Source organism: Cebus imitator, unplaced genomic scaffold (genome assembly GCF_001604975.1).
Source record: "Cebus imitator isolate Cc_AM_T3 unplaced genomic scaffold, Cebus_imitator-1.0 Scaffold297, whole genome shotgun sequence".
In the NCBI taxonomy this organism is placed as follows: domain Eukaryota; kingdom Metazoa; phylum Chordata; class Mammalia; order Primates; family Cebidae; genus Cebus; species Cebus imitator.
The window spans coordinates 219,759-229,204 of NW_016107612.1; the positions used below are offsets into that span (position 1 = coordinate 219,759).

Consider the following 9,446-nt stretch of genomic DNA (forward strand, 5'->3'; position numbering starts at 1 on the left):
AAAAAAAAAAAAAAAAAAAAAAAAAGAAAATAATTTTTTTCCTCAGCCTGGATGTAGGGAACTCTGATAAAACCTGTCTACTGATCCCAGGATGCCTGCCGTTAATGCACATTCACCCTCCCAGTGTGTCCCAGTGGTTGCTTATTCATCTTTTTAAACGCTTTTTCATGTCCTCCCCTTGCAGCATTGCCGTGATCACTCTCAAAGTGTAGCCCGCTGTCAGAGAAGACACTAGTCAAAATTCTAGGAGGGAAAATATTATTCCTGTTGTCTTGTGTCCCTGTTTTCCCTTTTTACTTATTTTCATTTCCCTTTCTTGTCTTTTTTTTTTTTGAAACAGTGTCTTACTCTGTCACCCCAAGGTGGAGTACAGTGGAACAATCATTGGCTCACAGCAGCCCCTATCTTCAGGGTTCAAACAGTCCTTCTACCTCAGCCCCTGAGTAGCTGGGACTACAGACATGTGTGCCACACCTGCCTGGCTAATTATTTCTACTTTTTATAGAAACAGCTTCTCACTTTGTTGCCCAGGCTGATCTCAAACTCCTGGGCTCAAGCAATCCTCCCATCTTGGCCTCCCAAAGTTCTGGGATTATAGACAGGGGCCACCACACATGGCCAGTTTCCCTTTCTTTTTTTCTGTCAAATCTAAGCTGCAAACAAAATGAGACAGAAACAGCGTTTGGAGAACACTTTCAAGATGAGATGGTTCTAATGAGGTTGTCTCACTAGCGCTGGGTATGGGATGAGTCTTCCAGGGTTACCTTAGCCCACAAAAGCCTAATAAAGCCTTTGTGTTTATTGGGACCATGCCCACCTCACATAAACATCTTTCAGATTTTTGTAAACATCTAGAGCATCTTCAGACAGACTGCTAAAGTTTCAATCTTTCCTTTCCTTCTCAGAAAAGGAATCTCTTTGCGTTCTTTGACATGGCCTACCAAGGCTTTGCCAGTGGTGACGGTGATAAGGATGCCTGGGCTGTGCGCCACTTCATTGAACAGGGCATTAATATTTGTCTCTGTCAATCATATGCCAAGAACATGGGTTTGTACGGTAAGCTACAGCCCCCAGCATGATACATGTTCTCATGCTGGGAGAGAATGCCACGAAGGTATAGAGCTTGATGGGTAGGTTGGTGGGGGTGGGTATGTGTATGGGGGTGGGTGGGGGTGGGGGTGGGGTGTGTGTGTGTGTGTGTGTGTGTGTGTGTGTGTTCATGTCCACATCCCTCCCTACCCTGAGATGAAAGACTGGTATTGTAGATTTTACTGATTTTCTTAGCCATATGTTCTTCAGTGTCCTTAAATTCTTCCAACAAAGGAAACTGATTACTAGTTCTCTAAACAAAAAATGACTAATCCATGAGCCAAGAAGATAAATACAATAAAAAGATGCCTTTGAATACTCATGAGTACTCAAAGTTTTATTGTGCCTCGGTTTGCCATTTTGGTTGTTGAAAACTTTTTATAACAAAGAGTTAATTTGGGGGTCCTTTGGATGGAAACAGATAATACGTAGCAAATAAATTTCATGATTTACTTTAGCACACGAGATCCATTTTTGTCTTTCAGGTGAGCGTGTAGGAGCCTTCACTATGATCTGCAAAGATGCGGATGAAGCCAAAAGGGTAGAGTCACAGTTGAAGATCTTGATCCGTCCCATGTATTCCAACCCTCCCCTCAATGGGGCCCGGATTGCTGCTACCATTCTGAACACCCCAGATTTGCGAAAACAATGGTAAAGGCTTATGCCACCCCTCAGCCATCCACCTGTTCCCACCGCTGCTCCTTCAAAGCTAGTATTTAATTGACCTCTAGTGATATACCCATAGATTCTATATGCAAAAGACGGGGAATGGAGGAAAGAATGTGCATTCCTTTTTTAAAAAATTGATTGGTTGAGATAGGGTCTTGCTCTGTCACCCAGTCTGGAGTGCAGTGTTGCAATCCTGACTCACTGTTACTTTGTACTCCTGGCCTCAAGCAGGCCTCCGGCCTCAGCCTCCCAAGTATTTGTTAGCACTTTGAACCAAATTAGTTGGTATTTCTCTGTAAGAGACAGACATAATTTTTATTTTATTTTTATTTTTTTATTTATTTTTTTTCTTTTTACTCACAGGCATTCATATAGGATTTTCTTTTTTTTTTTCCCAGACATAATTTTTAAATGGTAGTTCCTTTTTTTTCCCATCATCTCCATGTTAAATAGAACCTGACTTTCCCCAAAATCGGTTTTGAATTATGTACCTCACCTAGGAAAACTTCCTTAAAAATATCATATTTTGTGTCCCAATAATTGCTAGCATTGAATCAGTATTTCTGCATATTTTTGTGTTTTATTGTAGAGACAGGGTCTTGCAGTCTTGCCCAGGCTGGTCTCCTCAAACTCCTAGGCTCAAGTGATCCTCCCACTGCAGACTCCCTAAGTGCTGGGATTACAGGTGTGAGCCACTGCACTCAGCCTGTTTTTTTATTAATCTGTACCATCTGACTCTCAGCATCTGTTCTCTGAATTAGTGTTATCAATCGGTTTGACCACAGTCCACATGAGAAATATATTTAAAGCTGGGCACAGTGGCTCACACCTGTAATCCCAACACTTTGGGACGCTGAGGTGGAAAGATCATTTGAGACCAGCCTGGGCAACATACTAAAACCCCATCTATAAAGTTTTAAAACTATATATTTTACATCATGACCTTGAACACATTATGTATTTATAAGTATATATAACTGAAACTGTTTTTCAAACTCGATACTTCATATGCGCTACTCCAATTTTTTTTTTTTTATAAGATGTGGTTTCACCGTGATGGCCAGGCTGGTCTTGAACTCCTGACCTCAGGTGCTTGGTTGAGAGGGCACATCTCTGAGCAGCTCTTAGGTAGAAAAGCTAAACCTGCTGTCTCTAAGAAACTTGATAGGTAGCTCCCCAAGTCGTCATGTGACAACTATTCTATCTTCACTTTCTGTCTCATGAACATTAAAGTAAATACTAAGAATCTGGTTCAGGATAGTTTTTTTAGTGTTTTTTTCCAGACAGAGTCTTTCTCTGTCACCCAAGCTGGAGTGCAGTGGTAAGATCTTGACTTGCTGCAACCTCTGCCCAGATTCAAGGGATTCTGCTATCACAGCCTCCTGCGTAGCTGGGATTACAGGTGCCCACCACCATACCCGGCTAATTTTTGTATTTTTAGTAGAAACGGCATTTTACCATATTGGTCAGGCTGGTCTCAAACTCCTGAACTCAGGTAATCCACCTGCCTCAACCTCCCAAAGTGCTAGGATTACAGGTGTGAGCCACTGCACCCAGCCTTCCTTTTGTTGTTTCATAAAGACAAGGTCTCACTGTGTTATCCAGGCTAACTCCTGGATAACAAACTCCTGGGCTCAAGACCTCCTCCTGCCTCTGCCTTCCAAAGTGCTAGGATTACAGCTATGAGCCACTGCACCCAGCTCAGGATAGTTCTTTATGATAGAATAGATTCGCGTTAGACCTACCAAAAAATTGACTACTTTTTACATTATATTTTTTCCAGTATAATATTAACATGTAAGTATATTTCTGAAAGTTTGTGAAAGGGAAAAAATTAACCATAAATCTAGCTACTCTAACCCAGCTTTTTTTTTCTCTTGCCCATTGTTATCTGTAGTTGTGACATACTGTTATGTATGTATGTGTAGGACTAGTTTTGGTTTTGCCACTTAGAATTGTACTAAGCTTTTTTTACTTAATATCTTTAATGTTTTTAAAAATATTTTCATATTTTCTGGTTGTGAAAATTTTTTTAATGCATTTCGACACACAATTTGAGAGTCTATAGTAGACAAAGATGCCAAACTATGTTATTGACTACCCTCAGGGTGGTTATAATCTGGTGAGAAATATACACATGTGACCTTTTTGTTGTTGGTTTTTTGAGAGAATCTTGCTCTGTGGCCCAGGCTGGAGTGCAGTGGTGCAATCTCACTGCAGCCTCTGCCTCCTGGGTTCAACAATTCTCCTGCCTCAGCCTCCCCTGAGCTGGGACTACAGGCGCCCACCACCAGGCCTGGCTAATGTTTGTATTTTTAATAGAGACTAGGTTTCACCATGTTGACCAGGCTAGTCTCGAACTCCTGACCTCAACAAATCCACCCTCCTCAGCCTCCCAGAGTGCTAGGATTATAGATGTCAGCCACTGCACCCAGCCACACATGGTATTTAATATAAGACAGAATGGAGCCGGGCGCGGTGGCTCAAGCCTGTAATCCCAGCACTTTGGGAGGCCGAGGCGGGTGGATCACGAGGTCAAGAGATCGAGACCATCCTGGTCAACATGGTGAAACCCCGTCTCTACTAAAAATACGAAAAATTAGCTGGGCATGGTGGTGCGTGCCTGTAATCCCAGCTACTCAGGAGGCTGAGGCAGGAGAATTGCCTGAACCCAGGAGGCAGAGGTTGCGGTGAGCCGAGATCACGCCATTGCACTCCAGCCTGGGTAACATGAGTGAAACTCCGTCTCAAAAAAAAAAAAAAAAGACAGAATGGAATAAATGATGACTAAAGAGAGAGCTGTTGATTCTAGTGGGGAGTTGGAGAAGATGTAATAAGGACTGTGGCATGTGAGCTGTGCCTTAAAGAGAGGAAAGGGCTTTTTTTTTTTTTTTTTTGCAAAGGAAATGAAGCAGACAAGGAAACTGGGCAGAGATCTGTGTAAGGGCATAGGCGTTGTTATGCAGAACTTGTGTAAAAAGTCCCAAGTTGTTTTCATGACGAAAACAGAGTATGAAGAGAACTGTGGGAGGCAGCCAAGCTAAGGAGGTAAAGCAGATCATGGAGCACCCTGTTTAGTACTGTAAGTAAAGTCAGAACTGGATTCTCCAGGCAACAAAGAGGATGGAGCGGTTCGGCTAAGATGGCTCCACATCTAGCCCTGTTCAGACACTCAGTGTCTTTGGGATCCAGGCCTCAAAGTGAATGAAGCCGGACTGTAGGAAATTTAAAAGCAGATGCCATACCTGGAGGGGCCAGGGGCTCCTCAGTTCTAGCTAGTAATTATGCTGCTAATACAGTGCTGTCAGCTTCTCATTTTTCAAGAGAAACTACAGGTTTAAGCTTTTATGCACAAGTGCTCAGTTTAAAAATGTTTCACTAGGTCAAGTAAAACATTACTAGGTCCCATATTTGGCCTTGAATTGGCATGACAATACTTCTAACTCTGCATGACATCATTATAGAGAAATGGTTAGGGAAAGTGAACACCTAACAACAGGGAGATAAACTGTAAATGGAAATGTCATTGGTGAGAGCCAAGAATGTTCCAGAGCCATGGGAATGGAGTGGAAAGGGTAGATTCTGAGGAAGGGGAAGGTTGTATTCAGAATCAGGTGATCCCTGTGCATAGTCAGGACTACCTTCTCCAGTCCTTCAGACAGAATTTCTTCCTTGGGGCTTTTAGTGTAGCAATGTCCTATCTGTTTTATATTATGTGGCCTTATTCCATACTTGGTTTGCAGGTTTGGTTACCAGCATCCCTTGTAAGCTTTTGAAGGCAAGGAGTATGTCTCACTCCTTATCACCTACGATTGCTTGACTCATTGTAGATTCATAGTACATTGTCTCACTTGTGAAGATGGGAATGTATATTTCATCCATGTCAAAAATGAGGTCATATTTTGTTTAACCCACAGCTTTACCTTAATCTTCGTCAGTTTTAGAGTGATTCATTCACTTAATACAGATGAAGTTACGATGGGGTTACATCCCAAAAAGCCTGTCATAAGTCAAAAATACATTTAAGGCCAGGCTCATGCCTGTAATCCTAGCACTGTGGGAGGTCAAGGTGGGAGAATCACTTGAGCCCAGGAGTTCCAGACCAGCCTGAGCAAAATAGGGAGACCCTGCCCCTAGAAAAGAAAAAAAAAAAATTAGCAAGGCATGGTGGCATGCACTTGTGGTCCCAGCTACTTGGGAGGCTGACGCAGGAGGATCACTTGAGCCTGGAAGGTTGAGGCTGCAGTGAGCCATGATCACACCACTGCACTCCAGCCTGGGTGATAGACTGAGACCCTGTGTCTAAAAAAAAAAAAAGAAAGAAAGAAAATAGGCCAGTCATGGTGGCTCACACTTGTAATCCCAGCACTTTGGGAGGCCAAGGCAGGAGGATTGCTTGAACCTAAGAGTTTGAAACCAAATCAGGCAACATAGCAAAACACCATTTCTGTATTTTTTTTTTTTAGAAACAGGAATGAAAAGAAAATGCATTTAATACACTTAACCTACCAAACATCATAGCTTAGCCTCGCGTACTTTAAACACACTTAGAACATGTATGACTACAGTTGAGCAAAATCATCTAACACAAAGCGATTTTATAACAAAGTGCTGAATATCTCATGTAATTTATTCAATACTCTACTGAAAGAAACAAAATGGCCATATGGCTACTTAAAAGTATGGTTTCTATTGAATGTATATTGTTTTTGCACCATCATAAAGTTGAAAAATTGTGAGTCAAGGACTGTCTCTACTCAAGTGTGTTAACTGTTTTAGTTGCCTGATGGAAATAGTGTTCCAATATAAAACAGAATGGTATACAATAGCTTTCGTCCCTAACCAGTGACAGCATATGACTCAGCTATGGCCTGAGAATTGAGGCACACTAGGGAAGGGCGCAAGGGGGCTAAAAATGCTGTGAACTCTTGCATATCTGTCAGTGCTTAGGCAGAATGAGCTGCATCTCGGGGTTTCTTTACAGGTTGCAAGAAGTGAAAGGCATGGCCGACCGCATCATTAGCATGCGGACTCAGCTGGTCTCCAACCTCAAGAAGGAGGGTTCCACCCACAACTGGCAACACATCACCGACCAAATTGGCATGTTTTGTTTCACAGGGCTAAAGCCTGAACAGGTAAGTGATTCTCATTTGTCTGCAGCAGGCCAACTGATCAGTCTTTGCAAACCAGGATTATTTTTTTCCCTCTTCCTTTTTATTTAATTTTTTTTTTTTTTCGATAGTCTTGCTCTGACACCCAGGCTAGTGTGCAGTGGTGCAATCTCAGCTCACTGCAATCTCCACCTCCCATGGCTCACGTGATCCTCCTGCCTCAGCCTTCCAAGCAGCTGGGACTGTAAGCACACCTGGCTAATTTTTGTGTTTTTTGTAGAGAAATAGTTTCGCCATGTTGCCCAGGCTTGTCTTGAACTCCTGGACTCAAGCGATCCACCCACCTTGGTCTCCCAAACTACAGGGATTACAGGTGTGAGTCACTGAGACCAGCCCCAGAAGGATTCTTCATCGATCACCCACCTATTCAAAGTTACCCTAAAAAACAGTTAAAACAGTGATTTTGGAGCCCTTTTAGGTAAAGGTATTGTAATTCTTTTTAGTGTTTATTTTGCTTTATTTTTTTAGTTGTTTACGTCTCTGTATCCCCCAGGAACTCACAAACTTCTAAAGAGCAGAGCGTGTTTTGATCATGTTCATGGTCATTGCTGCTTCTCCCAAGAAAGCAATAGGAGAAATAGCTGTTTCATAACCGAATCCTGACTCTGCTGAATCTAAAGCTTTTTTTTTTTCCCCACCTGTTTATGCCTCAGAATTCATCATCCTACTTTAAAGTAGCTTTTTCTTTTTTGAGATGGAGTCTCACTATGTTGCCCAGGCTGGAGTGCAATGGCACGATCACAGCTCACTGCAGCCTCCGCCTCCCAGGTTTCAGCGATTCTTCTGCCTCAGCCTCCTGGATGGCTGGGGTTACAGGTGTGTGCCACCACACCCAGCTAATTTTTGTAGTTTTAGTAGAGATGGGGTTTCACCATGTTGGCCAGGCTGGTCTTGAACTCCTGACCTCAAGTGATCCGCCCGCCTTGGCCTCCCAAAGTGCTGAGATTATAGGCGTGAGCCACCGTGCCCAGCCTTAAAGAGGCTTTTTATTATTATTTTATTCCAAGCTAACAGCAAATTCTGGGAACAGGGTTTAAGGGAGGAAATAGAGCTTTAATGAGTTGGCCACTGCCCCAGGCTGGGGAGAATCCCCCTTACCAGGAAGAGGTACCTAAATTCTTTCCTTTCTGCAGGTGGAGCGGCTGACCAAGGAGTTCTCCATCTACATGACAAAGGACGGCCGCATCTCTGTGGCAGGGGTTACCTCCAGCAACGTGGGCTACCTTGCCCATGCCATTCACCAGGTCACTAAGTAATGTCCCTGGTGTGAGGAAACAAAGACAACCTTTCTGTCTTCAGCCTCTGCTATTGGGAGCTTCACACAGAGAATGAGAGAGGGTGGATGGTGGTGAGTGGATGATTTCCTTCAACCACAGTGTATAACACACAGCGATTGAATGTTTCTCAGAAAAGAGCATGTAGTGACACGGGGCAGAGGCGCTGGCATCTGGAACATTGTGGCTCTAAACCAAACTCTCTCCCATCCTTTTATCTCCAACTTTTCTCAAAGAGTTTACATGTGCAAGAAAGTCATCGCACCAAAAAAAACCTGTCAATTATGCCATTGCAATATTTCAGAAGCTTTAACTGAAGTGTCAGGTTCCTCATGAGAAATAGTGCACATTAGAGGCTTTGAGAGAAGACCTAGTTCTGTCATGAACAGTCGGCCTCATGTCTGTCCTCCCATCAGGAAGCAACCTCATCAACAGACCACATTGCAGAAATTATGTTTTATGTAAACCAGTGAGTCTGCTGCCACTACAGCAAGGAAAACAATGCGGTTTCCTGTCTTATTTAAGAAAAAGAGAAGGCTCTCTTCTCCCTTGTCATTGCTGTTCTTTAACTTACACATAAAGATTTTTAAGTAATGCAGATTTTAATCCCATTCTACTGCTTGACTGATCATCAACCCCATCTATTGGGTTTTATTTAAAAATAAAGAACATAATTTTCTGCTGACGTCATACCCTCACATTTCTCAGCAAAGAATAGTGGAGAGTAGGTAACTGTCCTTGATATCGGCATCCTCTTGAATTATTGTGTAATTTTCTCTAGTTGGGATGTTGTCTCTGCCCAGTTGGACCTCCTCCCTTTGTTGAATGTGGTTGTGCAAGTTACTCCTCTCACGTCGTGAGTCCAGCAGCGCAGGGTGGTACCAGGAAAGAGGACATTCTAGGCTTTGTGTGCTGACAGCTGGGTTCAGGCTTCACCTGCTGGAAAGAACTACCATCTGCTCTAATCATGTAGACTTATTGCGGCCTGGTTTCTCTGTTACAATAAAATTACTGTAGACCCAAGTGCTATCTACTAAGGTATCTTTTTTCTTTAATGGGAGGAAGGTGTAGGAGTGGGTAAATATTCTAGAAGTTTGGAATCGTGTAGCTGATCATAAACCAGTAGATGTGGCCACTATTCCAAATATTGACTGAAGATTCATCTTTTTCTTCTTCATGTTGTCATTCAGTTTGTCCAGTCCAAAGATGCTGAGAATGTGGGTGTAATCCCTTAGACCTTGGC

General features: G+C 42.8%; 1 protein-coding gene across 1 annotated transcript in view; it reads left to right on the forward strand.

Annotated features, from left to right (window-relative positions):
* The window catches only part of GOT2 (glutamic-oxaloacetic transaminase 2), a 27,264-nt gene extending 18,038 nt beyond the window's left edge, over nt 1-9,226 (forward strand). Inside the window, exons 7-10 of the mRNA XM_017502557.2 lie at nt 906-1,056; nt 1,575-1,740; nt 6,743-6,893; nt 8,063-9,226. Coding sequence (XP_017358046.1) covers nt 906-1,056; nt 1,575-1,740; nt 6,743-6,893; nt 8,063-8,185 — 591 coding nt within the window. The 3' untranslated portion in view covers nt 8,186-9,226. The remainder of the gene's footprint in view (nt 1-905; nt 1,057-1,574; nt 1,741-6,742; nt 6,894-8,062) is intronic.
* Nucleotides 9,227-9,446: the final 220 nt, after the last annotated feature.